Source organism: Dipodomys spectabilis, unplaced genomic scaffold (assembly GCF_019054845.1).
Source record: "Dipodomys spectabilis isolate Male_0828 unplaced genomic scaffold, ASM1905484v1 ptg000018l, whole genome shotgun sequence".
NCBI lineage: Eukaryota > Metazoa > Chordata > Mammalia > Rodentia > Heteromyidae > Dipodomys > Dipodomys spectabilis.
Window position 1 is genome coordinate 7,865,836 of NW_024870695.1, and position 23,831 is coordinate 7,889,666.

The 23,831-nt window shown below is 50.6% G+C and overlaps 2 protein-coding genes across 2 annotated transcripts; one reads left to right on the forward strand and one right to left on the reverse strand.

Annotated features, from left to right (window-relative positions):
- The first annotated feature begins 14,832 nt into the window (after positions 1–14,832).
- LOC122103472 (proline-rich protein 29-like) lies at positions 14,833–17,306 on the forward strand. Its single transcript, XM_042674071.1, has 6 exons — positions 14,833–14,899; positions 15,159–15,231; positions 15,434–15,540; positions 16,569–16,789; positions 16,944–17,014; positions 17,219–17,306. Exons 1-6 carry the CDS (start codon positions 14,843–14,845, stop codon positions 17,245–17,247), a joined length of 558 nt encoding a protein of 185 aa, XP_042530005.1. The 5' UTR covers positions 14,833–14,842; the 3' UTR covers positions 17,248–17,306.
- Positions 17,307–17,992: 686 nt separating this feature from the next.
- Positions 17,993–23,554, reverse strand: LOC122103509 (intercellular adhesion molecule 2-like). The gene is made up of 4 exons (XM_042674120.1): positions 23,232–23,554; positions 21,231–21,500; positions 19,116–19,436; positions 17,993–18,304 (listed from the first exon to the last, which is right to left on the reverse strand). The coding sequence occupies exons 1-4, from the start codon at positions 23,290–23,292 to the stop codon at positions 18,117–18,119; spliced, it is 840 nt and encodes a 279-aa protein (XP_042530054.1). The 5' UTR covers positions 23,293–23,554; the 3' UTR covers positions 17,993–18,116.
- Between the last annotated feature and the right edge of the window lie 277 nt (positions 23,555–23,831).

Below are 23,831 nucleotides of genomic sequence, written 5' to 3' on the forward strand. Positions count from 1 at the left end.
ATACTCTGTGTGTGTGCGTGTGCATGCGTGCGTTGTGCATCTTTCAGTACTGGAGCTTAAACTCAGAGACTCATACTTCCTAGCCATTTTCACTATAGCTAGTGCTGTACTGAGCCATACCTCTATTGCCGGCTTTTTGTTAGTTAATTGGAGATAAGAATCTCAGATTTTTCTACTTGGACTGGTTCTAAACTGTGATCCTCAGATCTCAGACTCCTGAGTAGCAAGGATTATAGACTTGAGCCACCAGCACTTACTTGGCTGAAATATTCTTTTGAAGATTGAGAATGGATGTGCCCTGCCCGTCACAGTCTTCCCTGTTCACTTTAAGGCTCATCTCTGCAGGTGCAGAGATGGCAGGAAGCCTTCTGGCCTTGCTCAGGGCCCAGCCCCTGACCCTCTTGCCAACCTGTCATGCCTTTCATCACCAGCACCTTTCATCACCAACAAAGTTACTGGTCACCCATCACTGTCTAGCGGAGCAAAATTACCTAGAGCTACATGTGGCCACCTCTAGTGTCACCAGTAGTGGGGGTTGTAGGCATAGAACTTTCTAGGAGAACAGAATGTCTAGGAAAACAAACATTTCCATCCTGAGCAAAGACAATGTTGGGCATACAACTACTTCCCAAATCCAAGAGTGAGGCACTGACCCCACATTCCCCCTAGCTGTCAGTTTCAAGTCCCAGCTTTTACTGGTGTAGGGATGGGAAGGGGGTAGCCATGTAATTTCTCTGCCCATATTTGGCCTGGAAAGGAGGGAGAGCAGAGTGGCCGCAGCCTTGGCATGCTAGGGCCTAGAGGAAGTCACCCTGGGTGGCCTTCCCCTCTTGGCCTAACACTCTCTGCAAAGGAAATTCTTTCCAAGGGACCTTTGAGGGCAGCCTGGAGCCAGGAACCTAGAGCGGAAACTCCTGGACACTCAGAGGCCCCAAGAATTCTGGAAACCAACTGGGGTCACGTGATAGGGGGCCTCTAGGAGAGGGTCTCATGCTGATTGCATTTTCTATGTGGAGACTAGAGAGTCAAAACAAGCTTCTTTTTTCAAGGTACTAGACTCAAGCAACCTGCTAATTTGTTCTACCCAAAAGGTAAGAATGACCATGGTGGCCACATTTGTTTTAGCCTAACTGTATTCCAAGGTTGGATGGCTGTTTAGGATGTATTTGCAGCCCTTCCCTTCAGAATCCATCGGTTCCATTTCCTGCTAATCCCTGAGGGTTCCAAGAACACTGAGTACTCTTCTCACTCTTCTCTCAACTTTCTGCCCATCCTCAGCTCGACCCTTTCCTTCTACGCACAGTGCTGCTAGTTGACTCAGAACCCAATGGAATAAGTGCCTACAAATGAGCTGTTTGGTTTTTGTGCACTGACTCCCTTCCTGCTTACCTTCTTCCAGCTCATGTGGAAGAAGCCTTTCTCACCAGGAACAGCAGAGCTCCATAGTGTTTTCTCTCCCAGGTCTGAGCAGTATGTGTTGGTTGGTACTGGGGCTTGAACTCAGCCTTCATGCTCTTGCTTGGCTTTTTCCCTACAGGCTGGGCAACCTGTAGAGAAACTTGACCCTCAAATCTCAGCCACTGGTGCTCAGGCAGATCTGAACTTTAAGTCAAAGATAGTTATTTTAGTCAGGCACTGATGGCTCACACTTGTAATCCTGGCTACTAAGGAGGCTGAGATCTGGGAATCTTGGTTCAAAGCCAGCCAGTCTGTGAGATTCTTACCTCCAATCAACCACCAAAAATCCAGAAGTGAAGCTGTGGCTCAAAGTGGTGGAGCAGTAGTCTTGAGAACAAAAGCTCAGGGACAGTGCCCAGGCCTTGAGTTCAAATCCCATGTTTAACAGCAAGAATAACAAAGATACTTGTCTCAAGATATGGATATCCAGGCTTCTGTTAGCTTGGGAAAGCATCCTTGAAGTTGGAGGGTTTGTGTTTCAACTCCCAAATTTTAGAGCATTCATCTGCACTTCTGATGAGTGCATGTGCACAAGGTGAAGGCTGAAAACTATTCGGGACAAACACTGATATGATGGTGATATTTGTGTCTGGTGTTCACTAGAAGAAGCCTGGTCCTGTGCTAAGTACTGCACTTTTGTCATCTCAGCTACGAAGTAGTAGAGCCAGGATTTGATTGCACTCTGTTGTAGGCCAAATCAACATGCTGGCTACAACCAACACAACCTCAACCAACATGACCTGGCCCTCATCCATCTACCCTCTTCAAAGGACTGGATAAAATCCATGGGCCAAGCCCATGAAAGCTGTGGGCAGTGGTGGGCACTGGCAGGCTTGGCAGGATGGCGCCTGAGCACAAGCCTCCTTGGGCTTCCTGTTGGGAGCTGGGGTGGTGGGAGATAGAAGACCACTCAATCGTTTGGTAAAGAACCTTCCTTTGTATTGGCACCAATTAGCAGTTAGATGCTCTCTCAGCCCCTACTGTAGTCCACTCCTGTGTGTACATGTGTGCATTCATCAACTCTGAGTCATATCCCAGCTGTTGGAAGGGGTGGGGAGACTGATTTGTCTCATGCAGGCCCGGGGCTTTCTGTCTTCTCTTGGCTCACATCATCTTTCTTCCTTCTTATTTACTTACTGTGGCACTGACTGGGGTTTGAGCTCAAGGCCTAGGTAAGCACTCTACCACTTGAGCCATGTGTACAGCCCTTTTCTGCTTTAGATATTTTTTTGTTTGGATAGAGTCTTTTTGTGTGTGTGTGTGTGGGGGGGTCCGGTCATGGTACCTGAACTCTGGGCCTGGGCGCTGTCCCTCAGCTCTTCAGCTCAAGGCTAGCACTCTACCACTTGAGCCACAGCGCCACTTCCAGCTTTTTTCTTTTTGCTTATGTGGTGCTGAGGAATCGAACCCAGGGCCTCATGCGTGCAAGGCAAGTGCTCTACCACTGAGCCACCTTCCCAGCCCCTGGATAGAGTCTTGTATTTTGTTTGGTTTCGCCCCCAGCATCAGTCTCAGACCTCCTTCCTTTCTTTGCTTCCAAAGTCATTGCGATCACAGGCCTGTGCCACCACACCCAGCCCTGGCTCAGATCTTTCTAAAGAGCCTCCAACATGGAGATGTGGATACCATAGGTATCCCTTCTCCAAATTGGGGTGTGCACAAATCTTCTGCAGTTGGGCCTGACCGCACCCCCCTCCATGCCTCTGGACAGGTCCACACTGCACAAATAGCTGCTTCTCTCACCCCAGCGGCCCTGATTATCTTTTCTGTCTGCAGCACTCCCCACCCCCACCCCAGCCAACCTGCCTGTCCCAAGCTGGTACCCAATTCTCTCTATTAACTTCCCCAGGACCAGGAAGAGAGGGCTGAGAGATCACCAAGCTGAGTTGCTGAAGCCAGGATCATACCCCCAGCCCTCTAATTACACCTGCAATCAAGGAGGGCTGCCTGGAGAAGTGCATGCCTACCTATCCATCCAAACCTTGAGAACTTTGCCCTCGCAGAAACTACTCCAGACAGTTTGTTTCCCCCCTCCTCTTTGGAGATCCTTCTCCAATATTATGCTGCCCAAGAACTCACCCACAAACCTAGAAAAAGATGAGAGGCTGGGAAGTTGGCTTAGTAGTGGTAGAGTGCTTGCCTAGCATGCATGAAGCCCTGGGTTCAATTCCTCAGTACCCATATACAGAAACAGCCGGAAGTGGTGCTGTGGCTCAAGTGGTAGAGTACTAGCCTTGAGCAAAAAGAAGCTCAGGGACAGTGCCCAGGCCCGGAGTTCAAGCCCCAGGACTGGCAAACAAACAAACAAAAAACAAAAACAAGATGAGAGTTAAAAACAAAACAAAGCAAAACAACAACAAAGATAAGAGGCACAGTCAGATCTTCCTACGAGGGAGCAGAAGTTCCGTGTGTTGCTGGCTTTCAACCTTTACCACAATCTCTACAAAACCTTTACCACAGCTCTGTGGACCTCAGGCCTCTCAGGAAGACACAGCAGCCCATTTTCTTAAAGGACCCTTGCACCTAAATGGGAGGATTAGGAAGAAAACACATCTCTCAACCTACTCCCAGCTCTGAAGGGAGACCAGATCTATGTCAGATCATTCCTATAGTCCCTTCCTTCCCACCTCACCTCAGGATCAGAGATTTCATTTCAGGACGGCAGCCTGGTGGTAGTGACAATGATATTTGTGAACATTTACCACAAAAATACTAGACACCATTCTGGACACTGTAAGGTCATGAGCTTGTTAGCACAATCACCCCATTTGACAGACAAGGAAACAGAGGCACAGCGAAGGTGAGTGATACTCATGTAGTGCACTTAGAGATCCTGGCCGGCTCATAACCACCAGGTTTATACATAAATCAGTTCAAAGTGGAGCGGGGTCCAGTGACTATTGGGGTTTTGTCTTTTCCTCCTCTTCTGTGACCCACCAGTAAGGAGAACAGTGGCTTCTTTGCCCCCTATCATGCGAGCTCTGAGCCCCTCACTCCTCCCGCCACCTGCCCCCAACCCCAACACAGGCTGTTGACTGAAAACAGAGAAGAATAAAAATAGCCATTGCTGACGCGGCAGAATGGGACGGTACACATGAGAGCAGGCAGGGTGGTGGAGGTGAAGGGATCCCGGTCCCCCAGCCCGGTGAGCACCTACAGAAAGAGTCACCCTGGATAGCTAGCTGGCCTATCTATCTCCACCATTCTAGGGCTGGGGGCCCTTGCCAGCATGACCGGAACTGCCAGAACCTCAGCAATGGTCCCAGCCCAGTATGGGACCTCCTGTAAGCCTGAATGTACTTCCCCCCCCCCCCCCCCCCCCCCGCCAGAAATGGGTGCAGGAACTGACAGTGGCCTAACCTAAGTTAGATCACTGATCCTCCTCTGTCCCATCCCCCACCCACGTGGAGGCCTCAAGGCCAGACTTGCCACCTGGAGAGGCCTCTTACTGCTCCATGAGTTCTAGTCCTTTCCCAGATCCTTTTATACCTCCTTCTGGAGTCTTCTCTGATGCACCTATTCTGCCTGCATTATTCCTGCCTATTCCATGCTACCATCACACTTCCTTTCTGTTCCAGTGGCCAGAAAACACCAGTATCTGGGGAGATCCAGTGCCTTCCGTGTCCCATTTGAGGGCCTCCCTGGCCTTGTCTGGGGGCAAGAGAAATCCTGGGGAGCAGGCAGCTGAGCAGGCTTCACACTGGGCCAGCCAGGTCCTGAGCCACCATCCCATGCATGTTTCTACCCAGAAATTCTCAGCAGGGCCAGGTGCTGCCTATAACAAGCCCTCCTGTACCTTCCCTAAACTCCCTAATATCCCAACACAATCTTGTGTGTGTGTGTGTGTGTGTGTGTGTGTGTGTGTGTGTATGTGTGTGCCAGTCCTGGGGCTTTGAACTCAGGGTCTGGGCACTGTCTCTAGGCTTCTTTAGCTCAAGATTAGCACTCTACCACTTAAGCTGCAGTGTCATTTCTGGTCTTTTCTGAGTAGTTTGTTGGAGATAAGAATCTTATGGAGCCGGGTGCCGGTGGCTCACACCTGTAATCCTAGCTACTCAGGAGGCTGAGATCTGAGGATCGAGGTTCAAAGCCAGCCCGGGCAGGAAAGTCCTTGAGACTCTTATCTCCAATAAACCACTAGAAAACTGAAAGTGGCGCTGTGGCTCAAGTGGTAGAGCGCTCACCTTGAGCTAAAGAGTGCAGAGACAGTGCCCAGACCCCGAGTTCAAGCCCCATGACCGACCAAAAAAAAAAAAAAGAATCTTATGGCCTCTCTTGCCCAGGCTGGCTTCAAACCATGATCTTCAGATCTCAGCCTCCCGAGTAGCTAGGATTATAGGTGTGAGCCACCAGCGTCTGGCTTCCAGCACAATCCTTGAGGGGTGCCTGAGGTAGAGATGGGGGTGAGCTGCTAAGGCACCCAGAGGCAGGGCCTAAAGCCTGTGACCCGCATGGCCTGGTAGCTGCGCAGGCCCTTGGATGACCTGGCTTTTCCTCACCTGAATGACCTGTCTGACCTAGCAGGTTCAAAGGCCCTTGGGTATGCCTAGCCAATAGATGATGCGACTCTAAATACTAGAGTGGTGACCCTAGGTCACACAGGTGGCCAGGGGCAGAGAATTTGAGGGTGAATGATGCTAGAAGAATCTAGAAGATCCCAGAAGAACTAGCTTTCTCTGGCCTCCTTCCCTTCCCCTAAATACCTGGCTCCAGTCTCTGCTTCTGCTTAGCCAAGCCCAGCCCTAGGAGAGAGCCATGGCCTCCACCACAGATGGAGGCAGCCTGCCTCAGCCCTTCCTCCTCTCCACACCAGCACCTGCCCAGTCTGTGCATGGGCCACCAAGATTAATTTGGTCCCTAACCTTCCCCAGCCTCTGCTACCAGAGGTGTGGGCAGGTGGGGACATAGCTAAGGTCCTTGCCTGGAGGGCATACTCCTGAGTACTCAGACATGGCCAGTCCCTCTGCCCTGACCTCACGCCCCAGCAGGAGGAGAGATAGTTGGATTCAGGGCATGCATGGGTCAGGCTTATGGAGTGGGAAGAGAACTGGGGTCTCCCACAAATTTGTGAGCATTCTTAGGAGGCTTTTGATAGCCCTGCCCCACCGCAGGACCCTCTTGACTGGGCTTTCTCAACCCTTTAAACAAGTGGCCCCTTTGATAGGCAACAACATGTCTGCCCCACCCAACCACACTTCTGTTCCAGCACTGCGGTCCCCCAACTCTACTCACTCTACTCTGCTTTCTGTAGCAGCCAGCACCTCCCAGTGTCTTGCCTCCACCCCTGCCAGCAGGGAGGTTAGAGGGGTGTTCTTCTGGTCCTATACTTGGGCCCCCATGTGTTATTCTGAGTCCCCTCAGGGACCTCCTAGAAGCCTTGAGTTCTGTGGTCTCATTTACTTCCCCTCAAGATCAGCCCTCTGGTTCTAGGTCCCCTCATCTTCCTCTTTTAAGTGAGGGGTCACTCCTGTGGCCCCCCCTCCCCTTCCCAGGCTGGAGGAGAGAGGGGCACTGGGCAGAGCCTGGGCCAGTGGTAGCCTGGGATGTCCTTAGCTGGGATCTCACAGCCTCCTGTTTCAGGAGCGCAAAGGAGGCACCGCCACCCCCCACCAGCCACCTCCACCCTGCCTCTGAGCCACACACAGGCTGGCCAGGGAGTATCTTTCTTGTTCCCCCACCGTCCCCCCTCCTGAAGCAACAACAGCCTGATCCCTGTCCCTTGGGTCACAGTGTGCCTGTTCAGAGCCAAGCTTTCGTCTTGAGGCCATTTGTGACCAGAGTGAGGACAGTTACTAAAGGTAAAAACAGCCAACCAACCAACCAACCAGGGGCAGAGGGGACCGAGGACAGGACAGAAAGGCAAGTATGGGAACAAGAAAGGGAGAGAGCAGAAGGAGACCCAACAGGGCAGCCAGGCAGAGCGAAGCCCTGGGCACAGGCAGCCTGGTGTGGGCAAGAGGTCAGTGGTGCCAGAGCAAAGTGGTGACTTCCTCAGAGCCAAGCCAGCTTGGCTTGGCCTTGGGGGTGCCCTGTGGGGCAGAGGGGCACAGTACTCACCCTCAGACAGAAGCAGAGCGGTGGCTGAGGAGCCTGGAGCGCTGTGCCCACCTCAGGCTGGGGCTGGAGCTCGAGCTCTGGGGGACTTGGCCAGGGGGGCCGGGCCAGGCCGGCAGGGACAGCTGCCTGCTGATGTCATGAGTGAAACCTGAGGACTGGGCCAATCTTCAGGTGGGAGCCTCGGCCACACTGCCCTGGCCTGGGAATACCAGGGCTCCTGGCCCACAAGTGACTGACTGTGCACACTTGCCTGTTCACATGCACTTGTTCACACTTACCCATCCACACCATTCACACTCATCACACATACATACACAACTTCCCCCTCCCCCATCCTCTTCCCACTCTAACACACAGGCTCATTTTCACACACTTGAATCCATCTACACACTCAATTCTTATGCCCATAGCCCAGGTTGGATCACAAATTCACACAGTCAACTCTGGTGCACATTCTTGTGTGAGTTTTCCACACACCAACAGTTCTACAAGCTCAGCTACATACATATATCACCCCATCCACACACATTTCCACCGTCACACGCATCCACATACATACCTTCAACTCAGACATATAGGACATGCTCCCAGCTCGCATTGAGGTAAGTGTGTACAAGTGTGGCTTGTGTATATACCCTACGGCCAGAGGCTCCCTACACACTCATGCTCAGATGGACACAAATGCCACGTCATGGACACAGGTGTGTGTGTGTGTGTGTGTGTGTGTGTGTGTGTGTGTGTGTGTGTGTGGTACCAGTTCTGGGGCTTGAACTCAGGGCCTCATACTCTAACTTGACTTTTTCACTCAAGGCTGGTTCTCTACCACTTGAGCCATACCTCCATTTCCAGCTTTTTGGTAGTTAATTGGAGATGAGTCTTATGGACTTTTCTGCCCAGGCTGGCTCCGAAACTCAATCCTCAGATCTTGGCCTTCTAAGTAGGTAGGATGATGGATGTGAGCTCCCTGGGCCTGTCACATGTGTTTCCACGTGACACTCGTGCAGATGTACTTTTATATTCTCATACACATGAGCCACTGTACCCATATACATGGTCCTGTTTGGGTGAACCCAGGGCTGCCTATGGAAATTAATAGATTTGTTTGAAGTGAATGCCTGTCTGCACACCTCCCCATACACCCAGCTGGGCTAGACCACTTAGCTGTCTCAAGGGAGCATTTCTCCACCCCCTTCTCTACCATCCCCCATTGCCAAGAGAGACATCTGTCCCTCAGAGCTAGGCTTGGTTTAGCCACTCCCCCCCCCCCCCCCCCCACTTCCCCACTTCTAGTCTCGGAGTATGGCGACCCCTAGTGGAGCAGTTGTATAATGTCCCATCTCACCGGTCATCCTCAGGCATGGGTTCAAGGGTCCGCAGGAGGTAAGGCTTTGAGAACCTGGTACTTCTCCCTCCCCACATCTCTCCTTTTCTCCCGACTCCTCTCTTTTTCCCGTTGATAGTGGGGCTTAAACTCAGGACCTGGGAGCTTTCCTGGAACTTCTTTGCTCAAGGTTAGTGTTCTACCACTTGGAGCCACAGCTCCACTTTCAATTTTCTGGTAGTTAATTAGAGATAAGTCTCATGGATTTTCCTGCTCTGGAAGTTTCCAACTGCAATCCTCAGATCTCAGCCTCCTAAGTAGCTATGATTACAGGCATGAGACACCAGTGCCTGACATACTTTTCCATTTTCCTCAAAGCAGTCAGCCTTACTCATGTGGGACTAGCTTTGCCATCATCTTTTTTATTTTTTTTGGCAGCTCAGATCCTGGTGTTCCCACAAGCTAAGTTCTGAGCGGAGCTTCCTTTGTGGCTCAGGGACTTGGTGAATAGTTGCCCTCAACCCTGGGCCCTGTGTTCCCAGCACACTGCCCAGTTTTTTGTAGTCAAGTCTGTTTCCATGGAGCCCTTCCTGAAGGATCAGATGGTTCATACTTTTTGGACAAAATTTTTGTTCCCTACTTCATGTGGATGACCATAATTTGTCGCAATACTGTAGAGCTTCTAGCAGGCAGATAGAATTCCTTCTCCAGAATATGTCTAACATAGCTGGGTGCTGGTGGCTCACACCTGAAATCTTGGCTACTCAGGAGACTGAGATCTGAGAGTGATGGTTTGAAGCCAGCCTGGGAAAGGAAAATCCATGAGACTCTTATCTCCAATTAACCACCAGAAAATGAAACCAGAAGTAGAGCTGTGGCCCGAAGCAGTAGAATGTTAGTCTTGAGCACAAAAGCTCAGGGACAGTGCCAGGTCTTGAGTTTAAGCCCCCATGACTAACAAAAAAATAGGAAAGAAAGAAGGAAGGAAGGGGCTAGAAAGGTGGCTCAGTGGTAGACTGCTTGCCTTGCATGCATGAGGCCCTGAGTTCGATTCCTCAGCCCCACATAAACAGAAAAAGCTGGAAGTAGCGCTGTGGCTCAAGTGGTAGAGTGCTAACCTTGAGCTGAAGAGCTGAGGGACAGTACCCAGGCCCAGAGTTCAGGCTCTACAGCAGACAAAAAAAAAAAGGAGGAAGGAAAAAATAAGCAAAGCCTAAAGGTTTCTTCTTTCCCACACAGCATTTGTCAGTCACAGAATTCTGAAGAGCAGTATTTAATTCCTTTTCTTCCACCTTCATAGTCTAACTCCTTCCAGTTTTGCCTCTTTAGGAACTGTGCCTAAGAAAAGGACTAATGGCTTGATTACTCTCTCAATGATATTTCCTACTCCGTGCCAAAAATGAAGCATTGAAATCGCCACCCAGATTCATAGAAAGGGGCTTTTCTTCTCCATGGAGGTAGCTAATCTTCCCAGTCCCGTGGTATTTAATGACCATATAACCTTTCTTTGAGTGAATTACCTTCTTTTACTCAATCATTCCCCTATTATTGGACATTGGGTAGTGTTCAGTTTTCACTCTTAAAAATAACACCGTGAGGAACACATTTGAGTAGAAATTGTTTCCATTTTTAGCTTATTCCCAGAAATAGGCAATAGGGAGCACAAGATGTCTTGGGATACTGAATTTCAGTACAAATTGTCTGGGACACACACACACACACACACACACACACACACACAAACACACACACATACACCAAACAAAGCAAAATAAAAAGATGCAAGCAAGACTTCCTGCTGAGTGGGAGGGGGAAAAAAGTAAAGGAAGTAGGTGGAGTGTCCAATGTCTGAAAGAACATAATACTATGCAAGAAGTAAGCAGCAAGTTGCCTGCTCTGCTCTGCTGGTCTGCTGTTAGCTCTACAAATGAAAGAACATGGATAGCTGGGAGCTGGTGGCTCATGCCTATAATCCTAGCAACTCAGGAAGCTAAGATCTGAGGATTAGGGTTCAAAGCCAGCCTCACAGGAAAGTCTGTGAGACTCTTATTTCCAATTAGCTTCCAAAAAAGCCACACATAGAGGGGCTGGGAAGGTGGCTCAGTGGTAGAGTGTTTGCCTTGCATGTATGAGGCCCTGGGTTTGATTCCTTAGCACCATATAAGCAGAAAAAGCCAGACGTGGCTCTGTGGCTCAAGTGGTAGAGTGCTAGCCTTGAACTGAAGAGCTGAGGGACAGTGTCCAGGCCCAGAGCTCAGGCCCCACGACCGACCAAGAAAAAGCCAGATGTAGAGCTGTGGCTCAAGTGGTAGAGCACCATACTTGAGCAAAAAAGCTAAGGAAGAACACCTAGGCCCTGAGTTCAAGCTCCAATATTGGCACCAAAAGGGAGAAGAATAAGCAAGAACTCAGATAGACTTTAATGTGTGCTTTCCTTCTTCAAATGGTTGATTTCCTTGAAGAAAGAATTCCAATTGGACATGGCTACTCAGATCATTTTTACCTCAGCCTTATACCCGAAGTACAAGTTTTGCATAGTGCGCATATGCAGAGTTTTTGTTTTGTTTTGTTTTGTTTGAGACAAGGTCTTGCTATGCAGCTCAGGTTGGACTAAAAATCCCTGTGAAGCCAAAGGTGGCCTCAAACTTGAGATGCTCCTGCCTTTGCCTCCTGAGTGCTGGAATGGCAGATGCGTACCACTACACTTGGTCTTAATGTGTGTGTGTGTGTGTGTGTGTGTGTGTGTGTGTCCCACCTTCTTGCTGACTTCCCTGCCTCCAGCTTTGCTTTGGTTGAATCTGTTGGCTATATTGTGCCCAGATGAATTTTCTTCAGTCTATTTCAGTATTTAATTTCTCTGAATCAAATATATCTTTTTATTCATGAGGTTATACTTTTTTGGGGGAGGGAGGGGCAGAAAGTAGAGAAAGTTGGACTATATCTTTGTAGAAAAAACTTCCAAAGCAGATCCTGAGGAAAGGGTTAGGGAGCACATGATTTTGTGTGGAAAGAGATCCAGGGAGCACTGTGTGAGAGTGAGGAAGAGGAAAGAGAAGGAGACGGCCAACCAGGTGTGAGTTCAGGAGTGAGCAACTTCCATTCAGAGTGACTAAAGCATAAGCCCATGGCGTGCACCTGAGAATCTGTATAAAAGACACTTCAATGTTGTTCCACTGGGAAGAACAGTCATCCTGGGCCTTCTGACCTGTCTCATCTGTAGGCAGAAAATGTGGAGTCAGGTAAGTGTGGAGACCAACTGCAGAAGACTATGGGGGGGAGCGGGGGAGGAGTTAACAGCTTCTCTGCAGTTGGATCTCTCCCCTCCCCCTCCCTCCCTTCCTCTTTTTCTCTTTCTCTCCCCCCATCCCCATCTCCATCTCTCTGATGCTGGACAATGGGCTAAGGGTTTCTTCTCGCTTGCTAAGCACATGCAGCTTCACTAAACTACATTCTCTATACATGTGAATTAAAAATTAAAATCTTACCAATCAGATTGATCTTTAGAAAAGATTGATCAGGGCTGAGAATGTGGCTTAGTGGTAGAGTGCTTGCCTTGCATGCATGAAGCCCTGGGTTCGATTCCTCAGTACTACATAAACAGAAAAAGCCAGAAGTGGTGCTGTGGCTCAAGTGGTAGAGTGCTAGCTTTCAGCACAAGCAGCTCAGGGACAGTGCCCAGGCCCTGAGTTCAAGCCCCAGGACTGGCAAAAAAAAAAAAAAAGCTGTCCAAGTGAGTCTGTAGTTAGAAGGATTTTAAATAGAGATAGTCAAAGGAAAAGGAAATCACTAAAAGAAATTTAAAAAGCAAGAACTAACTATGCCTACAGATTTTTCCATTCAATCCTTTAGATACCTTTCCACATAGATAAAGTTATTTTTATAGATATTCTATACCAGCTGGGTGTCAGTGGCTCATGCTTATAATCCTAGCTACTCAAGAAGCTGAGATCTGAGGATTACAGTTTGAAGCTAGTCTGAGCAAATAAATCCAAAAGACTCTTTTATCCCCATTTAACCAGCAAAAAGCCAGAAGTGAGATAAGAAAAAGAAAAAGAAAGCCAGAAATGGAGTTATGGCTCAGGCTTGAGAGAAAAAGCTAAGTGAGAGTACAAGGCCATAAGTTCAAGTCCCAGAATCAGTATACACACAAAAAAGATATTCTATGTCAAAATGACTATTCCAGTGGGAAGCTGTGTCCCTAGGAGACATTATTTCCAATTGTGGTTGATATAAGTAAATATATGCCCATTTCCTAAATATGCCCATCCCCCCCCTTATTTCTCTCTTGCTCAAAACCACCCATGGCTCTTCATCATCCACCTGGTGATACCTATGGTCCATATTGGCATTCTAGTCTGACCTGGGTTGGCTCTGCCAGCATTGTGGAGAAGACAGGTATATCTACCAGGTCATCAAAGGCCTTGTTCACTCCTGTACTGTGCCTCTGCCTAGATGTAAACAGCCCGGACTGTCTCCACTCCTGTGCTGCTTGGTATTGTTCAAGGACCACCTTTCTTGTATCTTTACCTGCTTCCCCATGATAGAGATATTCTTCCTTCCTTCTTTCCCTCCCTCCCTCCCTCTTTTGGTTGAATTTGTTGGCTGTATTATGCCCAGATGAATTTTCTTCAGTGTCTATTTCAGTATTTCATTTCTCGGAACCAAATGTATCTTTATTCATTCATTCATATCCTTATTTCTTCCTTCCTCCCTCCCTTCCTTCTTCCTTGCTTTCCTTTTTATTCCTTCCTTCTTTCCTTCCACTATGCTCCCTTGAGCTACACCTCCGGCCCCATTATCCCTCCCTGTCTCACCTCCTGGAGACTGCATGCTCTGTACTTCTTCTCTCTGTGTTTTCACAACGTCTCAGTGCTGGAATCCAGAAGGATGCTGTCCAGTATTCCGATGGACCTTTGCATGCACGGGGCCTTTCCTGCTCAAGGTTTGTCTATGGCAATCTCCATGGCTGGTTTTTTTCTCTCTCTCTCTCTCTGGCATGAGAGGGGGAGGGGGGATGTTCCACTCAGCCAGGGCCTGTGACCATAGAATCCATATCTTAGCTTGTGTTGAAGTGATTTGGCTAAAGCATTGCTCACAGCTTTCTCTCCTGGAGGCAGAACTAGAGAGCCAAGGGGGGAGATGGCAATGGTCCTTCTGGGTCTGGATTCCAACTGTGCTGAAAAGAAGTTAAGTGAAAGGTAGGGGCCAGGCGACTCCCTGGGTGCTAATCCCAGCTTCCTGTCAGGATTTTCCTTGACTGCTGCTCTCAGCCGATGGTTGCAGCTGCCGAAATAGATCTCCCCTCTCACCTGTTCTTTAGCAAAGGAGACCTTGCTAACTTCCTGTCAGAAGAATGCATGCCTCGGTAACCTAGGGGAGATCTGGGGACACTAATGATCAGCTGCCTTGGTGGGGGTGGGGTTTCAAGGCTCACGTTGGCCTGGAAGCAGGGAATAAAGAGCCATAGGGAGGAAGATACTGTGTTTGGGCCAAAGTCCCTCCCTTTCCTGTGAATTTGGCCAGTGTTTGTTTTCTGGTCTTGCCCAGAAACCACCCTGTCCTCAGGATGCCTCTCTCCTGAATGACAGAGTGACGGGGAGCAGATGCTGGGTCTTCCTCAGTCACCTGCCCAGCACCCCCAGCCTGCTCCTATAAACATTCTCTGTTGCTACTGAACTCAACCGCTGAGTTTGGGCTCTGGGACCTGGAAATGAAGCCTACTCGCCTACTCACTCACTTGTTTACTCAAGGAAAAGTTCCCACAGGTGCAGTACTGGGGGTGTGCAAGGGCTCCAGGTACAGGGAGGAATACAGTAAAGCGGGAAGCCTAGAGAGCCCCAGTTCAGGGGAGGTGCATGGAAGAGGAGCTGGGGGAGGGGTGGAGTCAGATCTTGGGTTCCGGTGGGAATTTGGGTTGTGGCCCAGGCACCTGGACAGGCCCAGGCACGCTGGGAGGAGCTCTGTCACTTGTGTTACCCGGGTAACCAGGACTCACAGGAACAGACCATGGCGTCTGGGGACAGCAGAAACTATAGCACCCTGCCACAGAGTGCAGCCCCGACGGTAAGTGCACTGAGCCAGGAAGCAGAGGCTGCCTTTACTGGGGTACCTTGGAGCGGAGGGGCTGGATTCTGAACAGCATGTAGGAAGAGGATGAGAAAAGAGATTCCTTCAATCCCTGAATTGAAAGAAAGAAGCTGGAACAGGAAAAGAGGAGGCCCTGGGGAAGGAGAGGCGCCGGAAGGGTGTGTTGGGGTTTGCACAATGTACTCCAGGCTTTTCCCATGTGGCTGGGCTAAGTTTCTTGGCTCATGATCCCCAGCCCTGGGTGACCATCCTGCAGCCCCTCCCGTGGGTTCCACCCATGCCCCCGCAGCCCAGCCGTGTGAAGGAAGGTGAGATTTGGGGGGTCACCCTTCCTTTCCCTCTCTGCCCTGTGCACTGTCTCATATACTCCTCCTCCCACTTTTGGGGCCTGGGAGCTCTGCATGGGAGTGACTGGGGTGCAGGGGTGGGGGCAGGCAGTTGTGGCTGGCTGGAGAAACACAGGTCAACATGCTGAATCCCGGACATGCTTGCTGAACCCCGGGTCTGTAGACCTGCTGGAGCTGATGATGCTGCAGAACGCACAAATGCACCAGCTGCTGCTGAGTCGCCTGGTAGCGGAGGCACTGAGCCCAAAGCCAGACTTGCCTGGCCCACAGGTGCGTAGGGGTGTGGGCCCCGAGTGGAGATCTTACTAGGGTCCCCTACTAGTGGAAAAGTTCTGGGCATCGAGGAACAGGAAGCCAGTGTCTACCTCTCTGGGTAAATCCCTTTGCTATGGCCTTCAGGAAAGGAGGGATCTTCAACCCCCAAAGTTCCCTTCAAGATTTCTGGACCCCAGGAGAGCAGCTACCATTGGACCTTAGGCACCAGAGACTTCAATGATACTTGTTGAGCAAGTGAATGAATACATGAATAAGTATGACAGGCACAAGGGAGGACGTAGTGTTCATGCCCACAGGAGGGATGGGGAAGGGTCCTTGGAAGAGAGCTCCTGGTGGCCTTCCAAGCAGCCCTTGCGAACTAGGTGGAATTTTAATCCTGGGTTGAGGGTTTGAAGGATGCTTCTGATAGACAGTGGTAACAGTCAGGAGTGCGAATAGAGGAAAGCACTAGAAGGAGGCCACAGGAAGGCCCAGCCTCTTTTGCCACCAATGGGTGTCCTGAGAGGTTGGGAAGAGTGAGGGCTGGATGGAGAAGGAAGGTTCAAGGGGTCAGTGGAAGACCAAACAGAAGGAGACCCTGAGGAACTGCTGGGGCTCCTCCTCCCAGGTCCCAGGAGACCCCGGGGTGAGGACCCCCATCACTGAAGGGCAGGGGCATCTCAGAAGATTCCCTATCCCAGCTCTTAGGTCACACTTGCTCTACCACTTATTTATTTATGACAGTCCTGGGGTTTGAACTCAGGGCCTTAGCACTTGCTTGGCAAGTGCTCTACCATTCACCATATCCCCCAGCCTAGGCTCTGCTGCTTATTAGCTGCAAGGTCTTAAGCAAGTTGTTCAACTTCTTGGAGCCCCAGTTTTCCCACCTACAAAGTAAGGAATAAGCATCTCCAAAGTGCCTTGCTCATGTATAGTGAATGCACATTTGCTTGTGTATAGTGATAACACATATCTGAGCTGGGAGATGGAGGAATGGGGCAGGGAGAGTCACCATCTTCCTCTCAGCCTTTGCTCATGCTCAGGTCTACCAGGAGGGACAATGCGAAGAATGGGAGGAGCAGATGGACACCCAAGAGGAAGGGCCTTTGGTGTTCCACCACCACTACCTGCCTTGGCTCATGTCTCCCCTGAGCCCCCCGTCACCCTGGCCAGCCCCTCCCCTGTCCCCTCCTCCAAGCCGTCCTCACAGGCAGGATGCAGCTAGGATTCAGCACCTGCCTCCTGGCTCTGGGCAAAGAAGGATGTAAGTAAGGCTGGGAGGAATCTGGGCACTGCCTGCTTCTTCCCGCTCTGGGGCCAGGGCTGGGCTAAAAGAACTGGCAGGGGCTTGTGGCTAAAACCCTTGAGGGTACCCCAGGGCCTCTAAAGGGGTCTTTCTTCTCCTTCTCCCACCTCAGGAGAGATGTGCCCCCACCTCCTCCTCCCAGTGCCACAGAGACTGTGGGTGCAGATGTACTCCCAGCTTCAGGTAGGGTGCCTGGTGGGAAGGCAGTGGAGCCAGACCTGGGAGTAGAGCAGGAGGCAGGAGGGCCATGGGCCCTGCGGGGAGGTGGGAAGGGAATGTGTTCTGTTGCTGCTGTGGGCACTGTCCTGTACCCTTCAGCAGGGTCCATGGGAGTTCGAGGTGGCTCCTGAGGCAGGAGGGAGGGTAGATGAGATGCTGTCTCCTTAGACTACTATGATGCCGAGAGCCTGCCATGAAGAGGATGCTCACCAGGTCCTTATCGGCCTCAATAATCCTGGAGTCCTCCACAGCTCTCTCTGTCTGCTAACTCTGTACCTACACCTCAGTCCTTCTTCCCTGCTGAGCCCTCTCCCAGTGGATCAGGCCCCTTCCATCCATCCCACTGCCATCTTGACCCAGTGTCTGCTCCTGCAAGCCCTGTCTAGGGCCAAGAAGCTGTGTGAGACCCATGTGGTCCCACTGTTGTCTGCCTGGACCAGAGCCCCGGCCTACCTCTGCCCTCCACTTCTGTCTCTGAGACAATAAAGGCTGTAGAGTCACCTTTTGGCTTAATAATGGAGTATGAAATGAAGGGACTCCTCCTTTCTCCCAGGAGGTTAAGGCTTCTTTAATGGCTGGCTAAACAGAGTCCTTCTGGACCCTTGAGCTGGACTTAGAGTGATGCCTTCACCCCAGGGAGCCAACTGCTAACAGAAAGGGAGTCAGGGCTCTGTAGTGCTCCTAGGAATGGCTTGAGGTCCCTGAGTGCCCTCTGGACCAAAGCCCACTGGGGATGGTCCCCCCATAGTAGGAATCAGTCACTCCTAGTGAAGTGGTCCTCCGGGGCCTGGACTGGTCAGTGAGGGGCTGCTCAGGGCAGACTTGGGCTCTGGAAACCATTGTGAAGGAGCAGGAAGGAGACCGAGGGAGATACTGAGGGAGAGAAGGCCACATCTGGTGCCTTCTACATGCCAGGAACAGACATGGAGAACACAGGGTTATGTCCACGGGTCTGTATTTAGGCTAGAAAAGAGTGTCCCCAAAGTCATGTGCTGCTGTCACAGTCCTTCAACCAGGGCTGAAGTCATGCTGAGTTCCAGTATTACCGTGCTAGTGGCTAAGCGGGTCATACAGGGTGTGCCCGGAAGGCCCGGGGCAGCCGCCTCCAGGCAGCTAGCACCCCATAGGTACCTGTCCGCTGCTGATGCAAATGCTGGCCCAAAACAAAGCAGAGCAGGACAGATGTCACAAACAAAAACAACAGAACTGACACGACGGTGATGATGATGACCATCTGGTTGTCCTGCACAGGCCCTGGGAAAGAACACAAGTCATCAGGTGCCAAGATCCTGGGTGTCCACCTGTCACCCCCTGATCATTCTGGCATTGTAGAAGACCACCTCGCTAGAAGAAAAGTGACCCCACCAACCAGGCCTGGCAGATGTCCCTCTGCCAGCATCCCCAAAGACTAATATATAGTGGCTGGCCACCATGGAATGGATTTGGCACAATCCAGGTGAAGCCCATCCTCAGGCAGATCCCAGTGAGCTTCAGGGAAACTCCCAGCTGACACAGAACATTTTGGTCCACACAGTCATGAACAGCAGAGCCCTGGGGATGTCAGAGAGCAGGCAGGCCAACCTTATTAAGAGAGGCGCCAAGGCCAAAAACAGCAGGCGGCCTTGATCAACACCATGTGGCTCAAGAATGTTGAGAACTTAGCCAGGTGCTAGTGGCTCACGCCTGTAATCCTAGCTACTCAGGAGTCTGAGATCTGAGGATCACAGTTCAAAGCTAGCCTGGGAAGGAAAGCCCATGAGACTCTCACCTCCAATAAACCACCAGAAAACCTTAAGTGGCACTGTGGTTCCAAGTGGTACAGCGCTAGCTCTGAGCTAATGAGCTCAGGGACAGTGCCCAGGCCCAGAGTTCAAGCCCCACAACTGATTAAAAAAAAGAAAAGGTCGAGAACTAGTGGAGTTCTCTTGACTTCTAGAACAATGGGTCCTAAAGAACTGAAGATGAAGGGGAATAAGGTCTTAAGATTGAGTGTATACTCCCCGCCCATGTGAAAATGAGAATTTGGATTTGTCTGCCTCCCGAAGGTGGCCATGGTGGCTCTTACCATAGACCTCAAGGGTCTGTGGCTCCGAGATACTCTGGAAGAGGCTCCCACCAAGAGACCTCAGATCCAGCTCAGCCTGGCAGGAGAAGTTCAGGAGGCCATCCTCTCTCTGAGCTGTGCTGTTGAAGGTGGTGGTGGCCTCTTGGGAGGCAGGCACTGCACCACTGAAGGTCTGGTTCTGAAGGATATCCTTGCCATGGAACAGGGTGAGGGTGAGGCTCTGGAGGGGCTTCACCTCTGGCACCGTGCACTCGATGGTGAAGTTTTTGCCCACCCCTACCCTCGAGGGCTTCAGCTTCAGCGTGACCTGTGTGGGACGCTCTGCAAGAGACAAAGGAGAGAGGTGTGGTCTGGCCAGGGCCATCTCTTAATATTTCAAGTCCCTAGATAGACTTAAGGGTGAGGGGCCTAATCTGCTGTCGTGTAGAGAGAAGTAGGAAGGATTTCAGTATGCAGTACCACACAGTGTATTATGTGGTAGTGTTTTGTTGTTGTTGTTTGGTGGTTGCGGAGCTTGAATTCTGGGCCTGAGCGCTGTCCTTCAGCTCTTCAATTCAAGGCTAGTGCTCTACCACTTGAGCTGCACTTCCAGTTTTCTGGTGGACTTTCCTGCCCAGGCTGGCTTTGAACCTCGATCCTCAGATCTCAGCCTCCTGAGTAGCTAGGATTACAGGCAGGAGCCACTGGTGCCCAGCTATGTGGTAGTTTTATGGATGAAATTTGGAGATTAGGCAAGAATGAGGTAATTAAGAGTTGACAAAGAGGACGTTCAGAAATTGTACAGCCAATTGGAAAGATATAAAAGTTTGAATCTGCCTCCTTCCTCTCTGGATATTAAATACAGATGTCAAACATTAAAGCTATTATTATTATGTTGAGAGAGACTTGGAAGGGAGAGCTCATTGAAATGAGATCCTTAAGGAATTGATTGTGAAATTTCTTACTTAGAAGTTGGGAGCTGTGCACTGGTGGCTCATGCCTATAATCCTAGCTACACAGGAGATCTGAGGATCACGGTTCAAAGCCACCCCAGGCATGAAAGTCCGTGAGACTCTTATGTCCAATTAAGCACCAGAAAACCGGAAGTGGCACTGAGAGCGCTCGCTTTGAACTGAAGAGCTCAGGGACAGCACCCAGGCCCAGAAATCAAGCCCCATGACTGACAAAAGCAAAGGAGGAGGAGGAGGAGGAGGAGGAGGAGGAGGAGGAGGAGGAGGAGGAGGAGGAGAAGGTAGGGACTAGAGTCAGACCTGTCTTGCTTCTCCAAGGTCAAGTTCATGACCATCATGTTCCTTTTTTTTTTTTTTTTTTGTCCATCATGGGGCTTGAACTCTGGGCCTGGGCACTGTCCCTCAGCATTTCAGCTCAAGACTAGTGCTCTACCACTTAAGCCACTGCACCACTTCCAGCTTTTTCTGTTTATGTGGTGCCAAGGAATTGAACCCAGAGCCTCTTGCATGCAAGGCAAGCACTCTACCACTGAGCCACCTTCCCAACCCCATGTTTCCTTACCTACCAAACAGGGCCTGTGCTGGTACTCTAGATTTTCCCTTCCCCACACCTACCCCATATAATAATCAGCACATCTTTCTAGACATTTGAGCCCTTGATGTTGATGATGGGGAGGGCCTCAGCCTTGGAGCCAAAGTGTTGAGAGAATTGTGTCATAGGAGCGTGTGTGTGTGTGTGTGTGTGTGTGTGTGTGTGTGTGTGTTCACCATGTGTTTTCAGGAGAAGATAAGAACACCATATGACACCTCAGCTTTTCCCCTCGTAAAATAAAAAGCTCTAGAGAAAGCCCAGTTCTCATGATGTCCCCCCACCGCTTGTCATAGATGTAAGGTATTTGGCAGCTGAGCTGTGCAAGGAGCACTAGCAACCCTGTGTTGGGAAAGGACTTTTGGATCTGTATAAACCTTGGTTCCAGTGACTTCAAAACTTGAGTGGAGTGCTTCTGAGATGCCAGCGCATTCAAAGAGTCCAATCAAGGAGGTGGGCAGATTCTGAGCTCACTGGCCTATTCTCATACCCAGGATCCCAGGGAGCCATAACAGAGCAGTTTCTGGAACATTCTGTAGACCCAGGAAAGGAAGGCCCCCGCACCCAGCCACTCACGGTACACGCTGACGCTGAGATTCCTGAACTTCTGCTTTCCAGCACAGGTGAAATGGCAGTAGAGCACTGTGTCCTGGGAGACGTCGGAGATCAAGAACCGCTGCCACTGAGGGTGGTGGTCCTCTATGGCACTCTTTTTCAGGAACGTCTCCAGCCCTCCCCTATCAGGCTGGGGGCAGCTGGTGCTGCAGTTGACTTCCGTAGACCCTTTGATCTCAACTGCCAGCTTCTCTGGCCACATGTATACCTCAAATGCCTGTCCACCGGACCCTGGAAGACAGAAATGCCAGGAAGCAGCTCACTGCCTGCCAGCACAGTTCTCTCCCACCAGCAGTTGGAATCAAGGGCCATGGGCCCGAGAAGAAAGGCCATGGCCTGACCCTCTGCACCTTTCCCTGTGTCAGACCTAGGCCTCAGGGCTACACCCACGAGGCTGCCCCGAAACCTCTCCCTGTCCCTGGCTGTGCCTTCCTCCAGCCCCTCTACCTATCAGCTCTAGAACCAAATCCCTCAAACTCACCTTCCACCTCTCTCAAGGCCCAGCCAAACATGCCCTCCTCTTTGAAGAAGGCCCCTCTGAGAATGGACGTGAGCTCTGGGCTATGGTTCTAGGTTAGTCCTTCTTCCCCTCCTTTCCTTTCTTCCATAAATGCATTTTAAGCATTTGTCAGATTCTGGCACTATGCCAGGCCAGGAAGAGAGACAATGACAAAGATCAAGCAGAACATCTGGCATGTTGGGAGGACATGAACCTCAGGAAAGGGAAATGCTGGAGAAGTGGGTAGGGAGGGGACACCACTTTAAACTGTGGTCAGAGAAGGCCTCACTGAGAGATGGTGCATTTGGACAATGACAAAGGTGTTGGGTGAGGCCTTCCAGGTGAAGGATAGAGCCAATGCAAAGAGCCTCCATTGGAAGCATGCTTGGTATGTTGGGAGCAACAGGATCAAGGTGAGTAATGGTAAGCAATGAGGAGGAAAGCAGGGGAAATGGGGACAGAAAGGTAATGAACTACTTTCAGAACATCCTGTTGTATGTTCATGCTCCTTTAGACATTTTGGAACTTCTAGAAGGCAAGGCCCAGGTTTCATACCACAAAGTCCCAGACAAAACAGACATTCAGAGGGTGTCTGAGTCCTCAGTGTCCACCTCCACTATCTGAAGACCGGGAAGGGGCTGGGTCCCCAACCAGCTAGGCTCAGCTGGTGTCCTAGGCTCCTCCCCCCCACACTTCCCTCAGCATGGCCTGTTCAGCCTTCAGACAGTGGTCTATAGGAGGGAAGTAGCAAGAGAGCATCGTGGTGCACAACCGGAATCCCAGTTACTTGAGAGGTGAAGGTTAGAGAATCAGAAGCATAAGACCAATCTGAAAACAAATTAAGAAGCAAAAAGGGCTGGGGAAAGGGTAGGAAGGTCAAGTGGTAGAATGCTTGTCTACAAAGGTGAGGCTCTGAGTTCAATCCCCAGTCCCTCTCCCCTGACCCCAGCAACAAAAAGCAGGTAGAAGGTTTAGTAAGTAGACAGATCTGGATTTGAATCCAGAGTTCCCGGGTGTATGGTGAGTTCACCAAGGCTGCAAAGCCTGGGGCTATGTGCTTCTCTATGTGAGCCTCAGTTTCCTTACCCATCAAGGAGTCTAGTCTCCCTTTTGATTGAGAAGCCATGAATAGTCAGTAAAAAAGTCCTGAAAGCATGTGGCAGACTGCTCAAAGCTCATGATGGCCTTTTCTCCCCAATCCCTTTTACCCACTAAAAGGGATTTCATTTTCGTTTTGACCAAGCAATATCCTCTGCTATCCCCTAGGCCTTTTCTAAATGGCACACCCTCTCATCTTCCCTTAGGCCCTTGTGTCCCTTTACCTTTTGAGTTTCCTCCTACCCCTTACCATTCATTCTGATACACCACTATTCTCTGAAGCTCTGGGGCATGTCCTGCCTGGTGTCCAACAGACAGGACCACACCTAGATGGCCACATGCGGGGATCTGAGCATCTGGCTTACCTAGGCAGCAGAGCAGGATGAGAAGAGCTGTGAGCAGGCTCCAGAAGCCAAAAACAGACATCTCGGGTGGGCTCCACTGGGTCCTGGGGAACAGCCAGGGGCTCCTGGAGGGGGATGATCAGCAGCACAAGTTAGGGAGCAGTGGCTGGAATCACAGCCTGAAATCCCTCCTGTGAGCTGATGACTGCATTTCCTCTCATTATGTGAGGTCGGGAAGCCACGTGCACAGGCCTTCATGCCCCCAAGAATCCAGGCAGAGGAAACTGGGAAGCAGCTGATAAGAAGGAGCACAGCCCAGGCAGGGGCCAGACTAGCCATGGGCGCACATGTGTGGGCAAGCTCACTCATGAATGAGTGTAATGAAGCATGTGTATGCGAGATCCCTGTGTGCTATGTGTACACAGGACACAATGACACTTCCAAGGTATCAATATGGGGAACCCCAAACCCCACAGGACACAAGTTGGGGATCCCGCTGGGAAGATAATAGGCCATGGAGTCACCATAGAGTCACAAGATCCAAGCTTGTCTAAGGGATCCTGGGCAGAAACTCGACTCTTCTGGTATAGCCTAGCATACATCTTCATATACCATAATGTC

Bases quoted from the DNA above. Each gene is read 5' to 3' on its own strand.
- LOC122103472 (XM_042674071.1), top strand. From the start codon at position 14,843: ATGGCGTCTGGGGACAGCAGAAACTATAGCACCCTGCCACAGAGTGCA. The intron at 14,900-15,158 runs GTAAGTGCACTG...CATGATCCCCAG, and splicing joins CACAGAGTGCAGCCCCGACG to CCCTGGGTGACCATCCTGCA. The intron at 17,015-17,218 runs GTAGGGTGCCTG...CTGTCTCCTTAG, and splicing joins AGATGTACTCCCAGCTTCAG to ACTACTATGATGCCGAGAGC.
- LOC122103509 (XM_042674120.1), bottom strand. From the start codon at position 23,292: ATGTCTGTTTTTGGCTTCTGGAGCCTGCTCACAGCTCTTCTCATCCTG. The intron at 21,501-23,231 runs GTAAGCCAGATG...TCTGTCTTCCAG, and splicing joins CATCCTGCTCTGCTGCCTAG to GGTCCGGTGGACAGGCATTT. The intron at 19,437-21,230 runs GTGAGTGGCTGG...TGTCTCTTGCAG, and splicing joins TCTCAGCGTCAGCGTGTACC to AGCGTCCCACACAGGTCACG.